At 37.6% G+C, this 16,564-nt stretch overlaps 1 protein-coding gene across 14 annotated transcripts in view; it reads left to right on the plus strand.

Annotated features, from left to right (window-relative positions):
* The window catches only part of RHOBTB1 (Rho related BTB domain containing 1), a 216,825-nt gene that overhangs the window by 27,974 nt on the left and 172,287 nt on the right, over window positions 1-16,564 (plus strand). For 12 of the 14 annotated variants that reach the window (XR_011810330.1, XR_011810327.1, XR_011810328.1 and 9 more), the window contains 3 exons: window positions 11,472-11,657; window positions 13,345-14,315; window positions 14,750-14,868. Coding sequence is in view for 10 of the 14 variants with exons in the window: in XM_027462950.3 (XP_027318751.1) it covers window positions 11,472-11,657; window positions 13,345-14,315; window positions 14,750-14,868 (1,276 nt within the window). In the remaining 4 variants the exon portion in view is untranslated. Of the gene's footprint in view, window positions 1-5,456; window positions 5,513-11,471; window positions 11,658-13,344; window positions 14,316-14,749; window positions 14,869-16,564 lie in introns of all 14 variants that reach the window. The other 2 variants (XM_021269546.4, XM_027462954.3) reach the window with 2 other exon arrangements.

Consider the following 16,564-nt stretch of genomic DNA (forward strand, 5'->3'; position numbering starts at 1 on the left):
ATCAGACATGTTCTGAACTCTGATCCACCGTTTACTGACAGGACAGGGGAGGGGGGGAAAACAACATGCTTAGCGTCTAATCCTGCGAAAAACAAGGGAGCCATGCATAACTTGAGATCTCATGGGATTAAGCATGTGAACACAAGGATTTGTTTCTGATGTTACCAGAACTGAACCTATGTATGAACCTATGTAGAATCAGGTTTATTATACCCTGGTCAACTTAAAAAGGTTGTTCTGGAAACTTACAGTGCTGTTAATGGTTTTTCTTCTGCAAGTCTCTTAGTCTAGTATGTAACTGGAATCTCTAAAGAATTTATATTCTAAATAGAGTTTCAGTTGTAATATTTCCTAACTGTAAGCACTGATCAGGGGGTACTTCTTTCTTTTTTTAAAAGTTAGTTTTATTTTGAATCAACTGTTAAACATTTTATCTATTTTAGCATTTCTGAACATTTTACCATTCAATAAAAATATTGAATGTTCACATTTGTAGGAATTGATTTTAAATTACCTTTGTATGTTGAACTAGTCTACTCCTAGGTGAGGCAGTAGTTAAAGATGCAGTTTGTGCCAAACCACTCAAGGCTACATCTCCAAGTACCCAGGGCTTCTGATTGTCTGAAATATCATTTAATGAAATATCCTTTCAGTTTCCTTCAAAATTGTTTTATGCCTATGCTCCTTTTGTAAGGAAAGGTTTATTTCAGCCAAATACTCAGCCAAGACCTCTAATTGTCTTAAACATGGTGTAACAAGAAGCAGCAGGTCACTAATTTGCCTGTTGCTCATTGCAAAATATTATTCCCTACAGTTGTGCAAAATGTTATATAAATATATCTTGCTATAGATGACAGGGTGAACAGTTAGCAGGACTTGCAGCAAAGGTAAATCCTTCTCAATTCTTTATTTTTCACAGATAGAACTGTGAAAAGAGATTGATTAAAGGAATGTTTTACTGCTATTTTTTCATGTGAGAGAAAGAGAGAAACATTTTGGTTAATGAGAATGTAATAGTTAATGTTTGTGCTGATGTCCTTTAAAATGGGTGTGTGGACAGTGAGATCCAGCTCACATTCTGCTGTGTGGTGTTCAGTTTAATAATCACGTTCCTACAGGAGCTTTGGGAAACGGATCCTGGGAGATTAAGGGAGGGAGAGGGAGGTGGCTGGAGGGACTTGTGGAAATATTTTCTGCAGTGTTTTATAGCGTTAAGTTTTTGGTTTTGTTTTGTTTTTCTTTAAACTTGAGTGTATGGTTTAGTTTTGGAGGTATCCTGTTCAGTTCAGCTTAGGCACCATGTGATGTCAGTCACCTGGTGATACTCTCCTGCAGGGTTTCATTTGATGCAAAATCACTCCAAAGTGACAATAAAAAAAATACTATGTCTTTGTTAAGATTAGCATATTAATTTCCAGCACCTAGTCACCTCTTCATCCAGTAACAACATAGTCCCAGAGCTATTGCACTCTGTAAGACTGCAAATGAAGTGGGAACTTTATATAAGCTGAAGTTGCTATTACGTTCCGGTGCTCCAGGAGGGCACAGAACTGTATGTTTAAAGACATAAGAACATCTACATTTACGTTTCTATCAGCTTGTCAGGATTCTTAACCCTCTGTCCTCCTGTCCAATCTGGTTTTGTTTGAACAACGTGTAATTGTGTTCAAACTAAAAGCAAAATAGGAAAAAGTGTCTTGCACTTGTTTTCCTTTTGCTTCCTTTTTTTTTTTTTTCCAGGTAAACATGTTTGACTACAATTTGATTAGTAAGTTTCTTGATACATGCAGCTCAAGTATGTGTAAACATGAGCACAAATCTGCAAAGAGTTAATTCAGACCCAAACAAATATTTATCCTCAGTACTACAAATATGGTTTGTCAGCTAATGCAGCCAGGATGATTTATTTACTTGCGACTTAAATATGAGCTGTAGACCAAACAAAATCTGTTCATACAGCATGGGCAGAAAACAGCTTTTTCCTCGTGACTTATAAATGTGAATGAGCCTTTCTGTGAGACTGCTGACAGAGCCTCTTAAAATATGTTTAGAGTATTTTCTCTGTTGTGAATGGATTTCCTAAGCCTTTTGGGTATTCTATATACACAAAGAAACATGTGTATTTGTCTTTTTCTGTGTGATTACAATTCCCTTAACCAGTTACTTCCATGTAATTGAATCCACAAAAATATACCTTCTGACTGCTGCTGAAATGATTCCATGAGTAGGGGTTTATCACCGTTATTTAAAGATTTCTGCCAATCTGTTTAAAGGTTGATTCATTTACTCTGTCCTAAAATACAGTCATAATAGTATTTCTGTAAAAGCAAAACCCAGGTAAATTTGATGTGAAATGGTATTTGCCTTCAGGAAATACAGCAAGATTAGGACAAGGTGGGCATCTTTGCAGAGTTACCGGGCCTTTAGATAGGTCAGCGTCCCCATCACTCACTGTCTACATTGAGAGTTGAGCCAGAAGCTCCTCTCCTTTCTTCAGAGAAAGGCTAAGGTTTCAGGAGTGCTTTAAATAAACTTCTTGTCCTGAGAATCCTTGTTTTTATATTACAATAATTCTCTTTCCACATACCTTACAAGCCGTTTACTGACATGGATTGGAGGGGAGCATCAGAGATGTGTCTCTGCAGCAGTAGCACTTAACAGACACAGGAGTCTCTTGCTTTGTTGACAAAGGGTCAGCTGGTGCGGAATCCACTTGCTTTCAGATCTGTGTGTTTGCCCTTGCTGCTTCCTTTTGCTACCACAAAAACAAAAATGGTGTGCAGTATCTTCAAATCATATTGCAATACGAAAATTTTTGAGCCTTCTCTACTTTACAGTGGTTTATAGGCTATAACAAAGGTTTATAGGCTAAAACTAAGCAGTTTTGAAGAAATGTAAAGAACATTTTTGATATTTGATATGAAATGTTTTTTCTTTTGTGTTTGATTCAGATCAGCCCCGAAAAAGACTAGAATAAACAGAGAGGTTCACAGATGGATTGCATCCTCAAGAGATTTTATTTTGATAGGGAGTGTGCATGTACCAATTTTTTCTTCTTTCATTTTGTACACTAACATTTGAGGCTTTTCCACTCAGTCAGTGGAAAAGTATACACTTCATGTGCCTAAAGCAGTAAAATCAAAGCAGATCTACTATGTGTCTTCTCTGCATCCCACCATAGTTCCATAGTGTGAGTAGAAAGAGGTTGGAATTGCTGTTAGGAATCCTTCTTTAAAAAGTCAGTTATGTGCCAAATGAATGTTAATGGGGTCTGAGACTCAATTTAACAGATATGTATCTAGAATAAAGAGAGAGCTGTAATACTTTAAGCCTTCCTTTGAGTGAAAGTATTTATCAACTATTATTTACTGTATTTCATAGTTTTCCATGTTTCCTTTGCTCTCACAAATCACTGTCTGGGGGAGGCAATGGGAAGAGGACATGTGGGCTTTATTCTGAGTACTGCAAGGAAAAACCAGAATCTCTCAGAAATGCTAAACCTGGGAAATGGCTTTCTGCAGAAATCTTTATCTCAGTGAATTATTTCTTTGTGTGTGTGCTAGGTAGAGTTCTTGAGCTGTTTTCTACACCAAGGCTCTCAGGATCTCAGTCTGGATTTCTTCATAAGTGTATCAGAATATGCACAAAAAGGTGTCACTTGCACAAAAAGGTATAAGTGTTTTTTAAACTCAATTCACTTATCAATAGCTTGTTGACATCAACTTGCCAGTGGAAGCTTCCTGACAACAGTTGTCGCTGTTTTTTGTGTGTTGTTTTTTTTTAATGTACTTTTGAAAAAGTAAGTAATAATATGCTGGCTTCAGGGATAGCCCAAGAAAAGCAAAAATAATGGTATTCCATATTTTCTCCCCAGATTAACAGATGCTGCTAGGTATGTCTTTATTTATGTTCAGTTTTCATGTATTCAATGACTTCAGAAGTCACTCTCATACTGGATGCAAACCAGAACCCATCATTCTCTCCTCTTCTGTAGGATTTTTGCCTCCTTCTTTGTCTTGTTTCTATTGTTGTCTTTCATTAGCAATTAAAAGGAATCATGCTTTTAATGAACTTTAGGATCTAGGTTTGAATCTTCCTTTTTCTGTTTGTTTTCCATCCTCATGTCCATCCCCTCCCTTTAAACATTTTTTATTCTACTAAATACCATTGATTTAGATGACATGTTAGTGAAATCTCTTTTTACCTCTTTTAAGCTGTTTCTCAATGGAACGTTAGTTGCTGGTATTTTTTAAGAGGATGGGATGGGAGTTAAGCAGGGGTTCATTTGTTTCCCTTATTTTTCTGCAGTATCTTTGAAAGTTGATTGGTCCTCTGCAGAGAAATAACATGTAATTTTCAGATGTAAGCTGCTTCTGTACAATAACAGAAAATATGCTTGCAACATCCACCTTTCTCCATGTGTCTGTTTTGTCCGTTGTTTTGTGAGTTTTTTTTTATCTTCCATCTGAAGGCAGCAGTCAGCTGACAAAAACATTCTTAGCGAAATCATTATCAGTCCCTTTTTATGGTGTTATGAGTTCTGGTGTCTCTCTTGCTGGCTTTTTCTTTTTCCATCCTTCTCCATTGACTTGGTGTTCAGGCTTTGTGTCTTGCTTTTATAAAACTTGATATGAAAATTTAAGAATTTCAGCTTCTATCTCTAGAATTCTATTTGCCTTTTTTTTTTTTTTTTTCTTGTGTTAGGAATGAAGTAATCAAAATCTCTGCTCCTGGGGAGGGAGTGGATGTGTGTAGCGTATATTATGGATGTGTATGGTGCAAACATGCCAGATTCCAAGGAGAGTTTTATGAGTTGAGGCTGGTAAAATTTGGCCCACAATCATGCTAGGGTAGCTTGCAGGCAGCCTATTTCAGCTGCAAAGTTCTATTTAGCACTTTGTATTTTTGCATTTTTCATATGCATATGCTGAACCAGAGTTATAGGTAAATTTAATTCTTACAGTCAGCAATAAAATGAAGCAAATCCCCAAACTGTGTAAGCAGTCCTTTAAATTAAAAATAAAATTATTTTCTCCTTGTTATATTGTTCCACACAATTTTGTCATTCTTTTTAGCACTATTGCTGGTCAGGCATTTGAACAATAAGAATAGCTCTTACAGCTTCCTGCTATGGAGGTTGAGGTATTTTAATCCTTCTTCATGATACAAAACTTTTTTTTTTTGTCGTTCTCTGTACATGCACCACTACTATCCCATGAGTACCTCAAAGGAAATAGGAGAGATTTTTAAATGCTTGTACTTCAGAATGGTGTATTGTTTGTAAGAAATGTATGGGATAATTTTCCACTTTTGAGGCACAGGCTTGAAATATGCAATTTTCCTAAAGGTAGCTTTATCATCTTCTTATTACTGTTGTTTCTTACTAAAATTGATGTTACAGAAACTTTAGAAATAGATCTGCATGTTACTCACCACCCAATCTGAATATATTTCAGGGCATTTTGACAGTTTCGCACATTACACCAGTACTTAAGAAGCTTCACTGCAGTCGGTAAAGTATAGAACTAATTGATTCTCCTGCTCACATCCAGGGCATTGCATGGTCTTGCCCTGCCTTACCCAGATACCTTCAGTTTTTCACATGCCAGGCACCCCTTGCATTTTAGTTTTCCTATCGACTCATATGTTTTGAGTGTGTGCACATACATGAAAGTCCTGTGTCTTCAGGTCATTTTGTTATGCTCACCAGTCACTTAACGAATTTCTTCTCATTTCATGTGATGGCTGCAACTGCATTTACTAAAAAATGAGTCCACTTAAAACATGTTATCAGCCTTGCTTATAGCTATCTGCACTATTTATTCATTTTTTTGCAGCTCTGTGAGATGCATGCATGAAAAGATGTTGTATAACTGAGCGTATCTTTTTCTATCTCTCTCTTCAAAATGTACCTGGATCAACATGGAGATATGGCAGGATTTTGTAAATGAGATTCCGGATTTAATTGTTAGATGGTCTTCTACAGCCTGAGCCTCCTGTGTTTGTGAACTTCGCAGAAGCTGGTGTTTGAACCCAGGCTGCCCTACACAATCTTTCCTTTCAGGTGGCTGAAAGACTGTGCAGGTGGACACTAGAGATAAGTTGTGTCCAATTCTGTCTGAAATAGGATGAGTTCAGCTGTGACACGGAACCACAGGAAAATATTACGGGAAGTGTATAAGGAAAGTGTATAAGGAGGGCAGAAGAATCAAAAGCAAAACAACTTTTAATTGATAAATAAACATCTAAGGATCATTTGTAATGGTAAAATCAAGTGACTCTAGCAGTTTCGATAAACTTCTGTCAAAGAAAAAATCTCTAAAATTCTAAGATTCTATAAAATTCTAAGAATAGATTCCATCATTTTGACCCCAGTTCTTATCAGAGAAAGCTGTTACCTAGAAATATGCAAAAAACAAGAGGAGAAATTCACTGTTTGTTTGTATTTTTTTTTCCCTTCCCCTCAGTCTATTCTTAAAGTTTCATTTGAATAAGCTTGTATAACAGACTTCTTGTCATACAAAATATAGCTTGTCTATCCTTAAACTGATTGTCTTGACTCTTTTTGGGTCTCATTTAAGCTCTCTAAAATAAAATGTGTACTTCTAGCTTGTCCTCTAGAAAGACATGAATATAGCATAGCAATACAGTTCAACCTTTCTTCTGCCCTCTTTCCCACTACTAGCATTTATTTCCAGATCAGACGTCTCCTCTTCACATTCTGTATTCCTCAGCTTTATTTCTTCGCCTTTACAAAGCAAACAGTATTATTCCATGACTATATGACAAATGATACCCCATACACGTGACCAGCAATTGTTGTGTGCAGCAGTTCTTGCAGTATCTCGTAAATTATAAGAGAGAGAGAACTTCTTCCTAAGTAATACAGCATGTACATTTCAGAAGGCATCCTGTTTTTTGAATGAGACATAAACCCGTTAGCATATCTGCAGCCATCATTACAGTTTATAACTCTAGTTTCAGACTATGGAATGTTAAACTTTTGAGCACACTTGCCATAGAATTTATGAAATGCCATTTAATATTGCTGTTTCCATTAAGTTCTGTCTAAAATAAAAGTATTAGGAAAGATGAAAATGCATAGCAGTTTGTCATTGAGAGATGGCTCACCAGTGTGGTGTGTAAGTTTCTCTGCAGTGCAGCTCATTGTGCCAGCTCAGGAACATACAGAATATGTAAGCAGATGAGTCTTTCAAAATCTCAGTCCCAAACCAATGGAGTATGTTACAGAAAAGAGCCTCATGTAGAAAACTAACTCTCTGCTGCTTTTAACAGCTCTCTTAGAAAGGCTTGTCACACAGCTAACACACTGCCTTTTCTCCCCCACATTAAGAGTTTCTGATTGTAGTGATTGCTGAGAAACTTCAGGTGGTTACAGTGGTTTTCTGTAGTTTGACTACTGCTGAATACTGAGGTTGCTAAGATAAAATTGGCTTGTCTTTGTGCTGTACTACTTGCTCTTCTGCAGTGACTTGGAGTGCTCTCTGTACATCTTACACAGTTCAGATCTCACACAGTAGGAACTCCAAGATGGCAGTGCACCATGTACTGATTCCTGCCAGAGATGGTGTTCTCTGGGTGTTTCTTTTTCATTCTCTGAAGTCTAAAAGAGGTTGTTTCTTCTGTCAGAAGTTCTCCTTATCCAGGTTTGGATATATATCACTGAATGCATTGAGGTAATGCCTGTGTTTGTAGACAGGTTGCATCCCAGAATGTTTATGACATGCTTTCTTTGCCTACTGAAGCATCCTACAGGTTGTTCTTAACTACATTTAGGCCAAGCTGGGCTGGCTTCAGATGCAAGTGTTTTGCATTAAGAATTGTTTCCCCAACTCTGTGGGGAGCATTTTTTATGCTCTTGTGCTTTAACATGTGACTCCAATGCAGGAGACTGGTCAGCCAGGAGATGATAACGTGAGTGGTGGTTGATTGACCTACAGCTGAGAGAACCTGTTCCCTTTTTATCCACCTGCCAAGTCCTACACGTCCACATTGTGCTCCCTCCTTGTTTGCAGCCTCAGTGAGTAGAAAGAAATCCATTCTATTGCACTGGTGGTGCAGAGCATTGCACTGTTGGCTGGTCCCACACTGGAGCAAGTCATGCAGAAATTACGAGTTTGGTGGTATGCTTAGATGTTTTGAATAAGAATAGATGACTCATAGTTTCTTCTGATAAGCCTATGGAAAGCAGAATTTAAAAATAAATCAGTTATGCATTTCTAACACAAACAACTGAATCTACAAAACAACACATTGGATATCCAAGCTACTGTTTCTCTTTGCTGGTGATTTGTGTTTTGTTTTGGTTTGGTTTTTGTGTAATATTTATCTTTGTTTTTTCTGGTATTTCAGTATCAAAAATCAGCATATGCCTTAAGTATAATCATGTGCTTCTACTGTATTTGACAAAAGTGCGTGCAAGGGGTGTCATCTGTGTTGCTCATCTTGGATGGTGGTCTAGGAGGAATGCTCTGGAGAAGTGTTCCTAGAACACTTCTAGGTTTCCAAGTCAGTGGAAACATTTCTCAAATCATTCCCGAATTTTATTGGGAATTGGTTATGAAATTTCTTTTTTGAAAAAAAGTAGCTTGCATTTTTTTTATATACTGCTACAGTGAGAAAGAAGAAAGTGAAAGTAAAACTCATTCATCCTTCCGTGTTGTTCAATAACTAAACCACAAAAAAATGGCAATAAATTAGATTTTAACAAATAAAAATCCTATCCTTTTACATTCCCTGGGAATATGTATTTTTTACTGTTTGGGGAATATTAACACCTTATTTTAACCTGACAGGTTCTCACTTCTTCTATGAACAGTTGTCAAACCAAAGTTTATACTGGGAAGTTGGCAAGTTGTAAGTGTGCCTTTGGCATTAAAATGAAATGTAGGTTTTTTAATCAAAGTTTCTAAAGGTCCGTTTTTGCCAAATGTTCACAGTCCTATGTAGACAGTTAAACTTCCTCACAGTTTTCTGTCTCTGTTTTGTGCTAACAGTGCAAATCATGTTCATGACTTGAATGAAAACTTAATTTCTTGTGATAAGGTGGGTGTGTATTAGGAGCTAGCAGCCCCTGCTGTGGTGCTGGTTCTGCCTGTGACCTGTCGCTACCCAGTGATTTCCCATCCATCCTGTTCACAGCACAGGGCTGTTTACAGTACAGAACTCAGAGCATATGCATTTTAAGGGAAAAATCCAGATTTTAACACAGGATAAATAAAGCGTGCGAAAGAAAATACCTCTTCATTCTGCTTTTTGCTTCATTCAGAAGGCAATAAGGAGAAATGTCCTGCTGGTGCAGTTCCTTATCCCATTAGGAGTTACGGGTGAAGAAGCCTTCCCCCAGCTTGGTTTTGTGGTCGCCCAGGGAAGTTCAGAGGTGATGAGCTGCTCAGGAAGCACATGCAGCTCAGCACACGAGCTGACATGACACTCCTTGGCAAGGGCTGGACCCCACGCCGGGCCACAGGGCTGCCCTGGGGCCAGTCTGCTGGGTAGTCTGGGGCTATCTACCCCAAAGAAAAGGTCTTCAGCCCCGACTATATCAGGAGCCCAGGCGTGTGGCCAGCAGCAGTGCTGCAGGGCAGCTGTTGTCATCTCCTTTCTGCGAGCTCCTGGAGCCCTGTTTCCTTCTGGTTTGCAGAGATGCAATGCTGCGTGTCTTATGCTTTGTAGCATCAGGAGGGCTGGATACTCAGGATGGCAATTACTTGGCTTAGGTATTAATTTTTGAACAAGACAGACTGTTTCTCCAGGATGTTCAGTCATAGTTAAGGTTGGACAGACAGACAGCAGTTGCCTCTGGCAGTTCTGACCATCTTGAATTAAACAATTGACCAGATCAGAATACGTGTAACACAAATTTTTCATCTTAGCAGTTCATTGATTACTCCTTTCTGGGAGCTAAGGAAGCGTCTGCTGGGGTCTAGGTTTTATTTTGACATGACCTTGAATAGAGCAAGTTTGAATTTAATCGATGTATGCCTCAGTTACATAGAAGACCTTTGGCTACTTACCTCTCTCTATTTAGCAGATCGCTTTCTACTTTGAAAAGGCCTTGTCTCTAGATATGACAGATGGATTGCAGTTTATATAAGGTACAAACCCAGAGCCAGAGCATTCCTCTTGCATGAAATTTATGCTCACAGCAGTACCTGTATTGTATGCAGCTATCTTTAGAAACAGTCTTGCTGGATATATCTGTGCCCTCAGTGAAATGTAGAAAGCAGCACTGAGGAGGTATTTCATTATTTAAAAGGTGAATGTTAAGATTCACTGCTCCTGCTCTGTACATTACACAAACTGCAGACACAACACATTTGTGCTAAATTAAAGAGTAATGGAAGTGAGGCATGGTATTGCCGAGGTTATTCTGCTGATGGTTATCTAGGAATAAGTTGACCCCTCAAAGTGTCCCTTCCCCTCATTTTTTCTTAAGAGTTTCAATTCAACATTGTTTGTTTGTTTTTTGTTGTTGTTGGTTTTATTCTCTCATGAGAGACCCAAGAGCTTGAGAACCGCTTTGTAATATCCCATCCTAGCTTATAAATAATGAAGTTGCCCCCAAGTTACGAATGCTCTGAGACAAGTACTCAAGCATTTCTTTGTGTTAGGGTGCTAGCTCTGACAAGTTAGGTGATTGTTTGGTGGCTGAACTGCCAACCTTAATTCTCACACTTAGACCTTATAAAGCAGTTTTATTTAGTGAAGTACTTTGTCTTTTCCTAAAACCTTTAAAAGCTTGCAAATATTTTCCTGCTTACACTGATTTGAGGTACTGTCCTGTGCTGTGCTTTATTTCCATTGTAACATTTATTTTTACTTGTACTGTAGAAGCGGTCATTGCTGTAAATTCTGCAGTAATTTGTCCTTTTAACAGGTTCTTTAATAAAGATGTTGGAGGTACTGCTGTACAAAGGGCATTGCAGAGGAGACAGCTTTATTATCTAAAAGGGTGCAGTAAAGGTATTTCTCCATGACAAGTTCAGAAGAGATCTGTCTGCCTGTGTGGCTGTTCTAAAGTTTTGCCTAACTCCTTTCTAACTCCTAAGCGCCAGTGATCTTTGAATTGCAGTTTAGGCGCCCAGTCAGCAGAATTATTTCTCAAGCAGTGACAGCCTGTGAATAACTGTAGCATAACAGTAGAGAATGGCAAGTTCTATCTCTCTGCTTACTGCTCTGTTTATACGTGCAGAGATCATCTCTCAGCGTTGAGGGGCAGTGCTTCCTAGGTATGTGGCTTTGTGCTCCCATGCTTTTGTGATGATATATGCATAGCTTCTACCAAGTCTTTGCACGAACAACATGTATTCTGATAGTCTGGGTGTCAGAGCATTGTTCAAAAAGCATAGAGTGGAGTAGCTTCAAGCTGGAGTTACGAAAATAGGTGAAGCTACAATGGAAAGCATGCCTGTTGGGTTTTAACTGGTGTCTTCTTGTTGCCTTTCTAGGTCTGATGTAGTTGTTCTGTGCTTTTCAATTGCTAATCCTAATTCCCTGAATCATGTGAAAACGATGTGGTATCAAGAAATCAAGCATTTCTGTCCTCGCACACCTGTCATTCTGGTGGGCTGCCAACTAGATCTCCGTTATGCAGATCTTGAGGCTGTTAACAGAGCCAGACGGCCTTTGGCAAGGTAAAGTTTAAACAAAAATAAGAATTAAGAAAATAATTTTGTTAATCAGGTATAATACTTTCCAAAGAGAAATGATAGAGCCTTATATCCCTTTTTTTCCTAAAACGTTAATATATGTGCTTGCATCTTTTTAATTGTGTTGTTTGAGCTGGTTAGTTAACACACAGAGTTATTATTATATGTTCACCACAATGTTTTTGCACATTGGATATTTAATCTTGTTTGAGTGGCTGGACACTGCTATAGATAATGATGATTACCAGAGATTTTCGTATATGTCATTCTCCATCTGAATATGTGTATCATGTCCTGTCCTGTCACTACTGTCACTTCTGTAAATGTAATCCTAGATCATGCCAGAAAATTAAGTGCTTGCGAATTAATTTTTTTTAAAGTTCTAGGATAAAGAGAGAGTGGGGAGTTCTTCTAGGGAACCTTTGTTTTTTCCCAGATACAAAAAAGAAGCATTCACATGTTCCTGCTTACTTTAGTTTCCACATTTTGTATGAATTTGAATGAGACCAGATTAATGGAAATATCTAGGATAATGTAATTAAAAAATTTATTGTAACAAATATCCATGAAGAGGCTGAATTAATATTTCATGGGTTCTTACAATACTTTGCATTGCCTTGTGTTCAAATTCTTGACTTGGTAATATGCTTTTCTTAGGTTTATTTTTGTAAACAGGTTACTTCTTTGGGTGGGTGGAATGGGTTTTCTGGTTGACTCTTTAAAAGATAATCTTTTTTCAAAACTTAAAATTCTTTTTCTGCCCTAACCCTCCTTTATTATTTCACTATTAATAAAGTTTGAATTGGTATTCCACATGTCTAGCACAGACTTCTGCCACCTGAACTGATTATTAGCTGGCAACAAAAGCAAGCTGTTGTCTGGAGCGTGTTAAGTCTTTGCCAGCTTGTGTCTGTCCAATATGGTGTGTTCAGAGAATGCACTGTTGAGGTCATATCTTCTGGTGAGATGATTTTTTTTGTTGGGAAACTGGATCCCAGCCCAGGTTGTTTTCTGGTTTGTTTACCCCGTATCATATACTTGAGCTGCTCTGGAAATTCATGAGATCCCACATAATGCTTCTCCAGCCAAAACAGAGCCTGTCTCTTGAAGTGCTTGTTCTGTTACAACTTTGTCATAGGCTACCATGATTTGCTTTAAAAAGCATAAGCTTAAGAAATATTTCTCTTTTCATATTTAGATGTATTTGTGGCATCTCTGTCATGAGAATTTCCCCTTGAGCTTAAAGTATGTATACAAAGAAAGATACTGATTGAACGTCTGAGTAGCAGGGTGTTTTAGGAAGTTTTTATTTTAATAATGAGAGTTCTCAAGCATTCTGTCAAATTTTCTTACTGTTAATTTCCCTTTAATACAGAGAGTGCTTACTCCATTTTGTGAAAATGATTTTATACATATTTTTAGTAACATAGATGCATTGCAGAGAAACCACCAACCTTGAACAGAATTACAGCTATGTGCTATTCTAAAACTCTCTGATACAGCAGTTCCAGATTTGCAAAGAGCTTTGTGGTCTTAATTTTGTATTTTGTATTAATTTAAATGATATTTATCTCAGAATTGGTGCTGACACATTTTGCAAAATTCTTTGCTTTCTGGCATAACCTTGTGATGATCATAGCATGTGAGGAGACCTATTTTTGTTTAACCCTAGGCCGATCAAAAGAGGAGACATTTTGCCACCAGAAAGAGGCAGAGAGGTTGCCAAGGAGCTTGGGATACCATATTATGAAACCAGTGTATTTGACCAATTTGGAATTAAAGATGTGTTTGATAATGCAATTAGAGCTGCCCTGATCTCCAGAAGACACCTGCAGTTCTGGAAATCTCATTTGAAGAAGGTCCAAAAACCTTTGCTTCAGGCTCCATTCCTACCTCCAAAAGCCCCTCCTCCGGTTATCAAAATTCCCGAGTGTCCCGTACCAAACATGAACGAAGCTGGATATTTATTGGAAAGCCCCCTGTGTGCAGACGTTATGTTTGTTCTTCAGGAACAGGACTACATTTTTGCTCACAAGATTTACCTAGCTACCTCCTCTTCAAAATTTTATGACCTTTTCTTAATGGAATGTGAGGGAAGTCCAGACTTGGATGAAACACAGTGTAAAAAAGAAAATACATGTAAGGATGTTTTGACAAGTCACCTTGAGACAAATTATGACAATGAAGAGACATCCTTCAAATCTGCTGATGTTATTAAAATTCCTGCACAAGAAAGTACTGACTCTTTAAACATGCTTGAACCCGAACCTGGTGAAACAAATTCTGCAGCAAGGTCTCTGTCATCCTGGGGAAAAGGGTTTGTTAGTTTGCATAAGGAAATGCAAGTGAATCCTGTCTCGAATAGGATGTGTCCTGTAACTGTGGTAAAAATGGATTCATCTGTGCAGGCTGGACCTTTTAGAACTGTTCTGCAGTTTTTATACACAGGGCAACTGGATGAAAATGAAAAAGATCTCACAAGACTAGCTCAGATTGCTGAGATCTTGGAAGTATTTGATTTGCGAATGATGGTGGAGAATATCATGAATAAAGAAGCCTTCATGAATCAAGAGATAACTAAAGCATTTCATGTCAGAAAAGCTAATCGGATAAAAGAGTGCCTTTGCAAAGGGACATTTTCTGGTGAGTAAATACAGACTTCAACAGGACAAGTACTAATTCTGTTATTCATGTTGCTGTCTCTTCACAGACTTCAAAAACTGTGACAATTTACATTGTTCTGAGAGGAAGGATGAGACCAAAGCTACAGTGTTACTCAGAACCAACTTTGTCAGCCTAGGTGTCTGGAGTTTAACTTCTCCAAATCTATACAGAAGCTTTTAAATAAGCGACCCAGTTTTCCGAAGTGTTGAACATCCAATATCTCTCTTTTAAGTGAGGCTTTAAGATTTTATTTTTACTTAACTGTATAAAAAACCTAGAATTATATCCGAGGGGGGAAAAAGTGAAAGAAGTGCCCAGTTAAAAAAAAGTGCAATTGAAACATGCATTCTTGAGGCAGAGTTTCACTTTAAGCACAGACTTGCAGCATGCCTGTTTCTTTGTTCCCATGGCAGATGTGACATTTAAATTGGATGACGGGACCATAAATGCCCACAAGCCACTACTGATCTGTAGCTGTGAATGGATGTCTGCTATGTTTGGAGGATCATTTATTGAAAGCTTGAACAGTGAGGTATTTGTCCATTTGCTTATAATGTGTGATGGATTTGGGGCGATCGTCATTCAGTAGCTATTTGAATAGTTGCAATTAATCCCTGGAATGATTCTTTATATTTATTCTTTCCTTCCCTTGCAGACATGGGTTGCTTTTCTTCTTAAGGCATTAAATTTGGATTCCTAGGATGATGACACATTTTCCACAAGGCATGAGATTTTCTCCAGTGTTGGAGCATGCACTTAAAACCTGAAATCCTGTAAAATATTAAATATGGAACAAATTAAATATTAATTTCTTTATTTCTTTAGAATAAGTTTTAAAGTTGTGTGAATGTATGTTTACACAATCAGAAGCATTTCAAAGAATACATGTGACAGGAGACATTGAATATAAAAGGAAAAAAATGTTAAAGAATGTGGAAGATTGAGAAGGGAGCTGGCTTCACAGTACTTTGACAGAAACTGAGCTCAACTTCTCTACGGCATTGGCTTGTTCTCTAGAGTAAAGTAGACATAAAGCGCTGTATAAAAGATCTCAATGCTTTGAATTAAGATTTTGCAACAGACGCCTTGTATTTTCAGGTGCTTTTGTTGTCTGTTTTTCAAATTCTAAACATCCTGCTAGCATTTTTTTCTCTGTGTCTTATCCATAACCAGTTTTTGATTTTTTTTTATTAATATTTTTTTGGTTCTTACCGTCTTCAAGGGTCTCATTCATTTGAAGAGTTGAGGTTTTTTGTATTTAATATTCAGGAAGATTATGTTCTACTTCAGTTTTTCTTGTTTCTTCTAATACAGCTGTAAACAATTCCTTTGCCAAAGGCATATTCAAGAAATGGTTCGTTTAAAAAAAGACATAGTTTGCTTGTAGCAAGCAACATTTGGCAATGAAGAGTACACATGAATTTTCTACCAGCCTATTTTTAATGATAAATCTGACAGTCTTAGCTCATCTTTCCAATTTAAAGTATTTAGTTTCCAATTTTTGTAGAGTTTAAAGCATTCAGTAATGAATTCAGAAGTTTTAAAATACATGTAGATATTAATTTAATGTTCTTCTTTGCTTTACTAAAACAAAATGATCTGCTTTTTTTTTTTTTTTTGTATTTGGGACACAACATTGTAGCAACTCATTCACAGAATTTTCTTTTTTCTGCATTAGCAAAACATATTAATAATGAATGAGATTTACAACTAGCTGCTCTTGCTTGGAGAACTGAGCGTTTCCCAGAGTGGCTGATATGCATGAGAGCATGCTTCGGTACTAACAAATCAGGGCTTGAATCCCACCCACCCAGATAGAGCTGACAGAAAAATTCCCAAGCCCCCCAAACTATGACTGCAAGCTATATGGGAACAGTGAACTCAGTTCTAGCAGGAATTATGTGCTGACTCCTTCCAAGTAGTCAGATTAAGTTGCACACACATCTAATTTCTCATCATAATTTTATTATTATTTTTCTGCTCTGCTTTTTTTTTTTTTTTAAACTGCAAGTTCTTCAGAATACCGCAGTGCATTCTTCAGGGCCAGCAGCATCTCTTGAGTTGCAAAGAGGTACATTACAAATTGCTGATGAAATGAATCAGCTATCCTGGGTATTGAAAACATGCTTACCTGCTGCAACCTTGAGACCCTCAAGAATCAGGTTTACCCTGCTCCTTGAAGGAATGAGCATGTACACAAACTGCAGTTGAGGTGCTACCGTGATAGT

Source organism: Anas platyrhynchos, chromosome 6 (assembly GCF_047663525.1).
Source record: "Anas platyrhynchos isolate ZD024472 breed Pekin duck chromosome 6, IASCAAS_PekinDuck_T2T, whole genome shotgun sequence".
Taxonomy (NCBI): domain Eukaryota; kingdom Metazoa; phylum Chordata; class Aves; order Anseriformes; family Anatidae; genus Anas; species Anas platyrhynchos.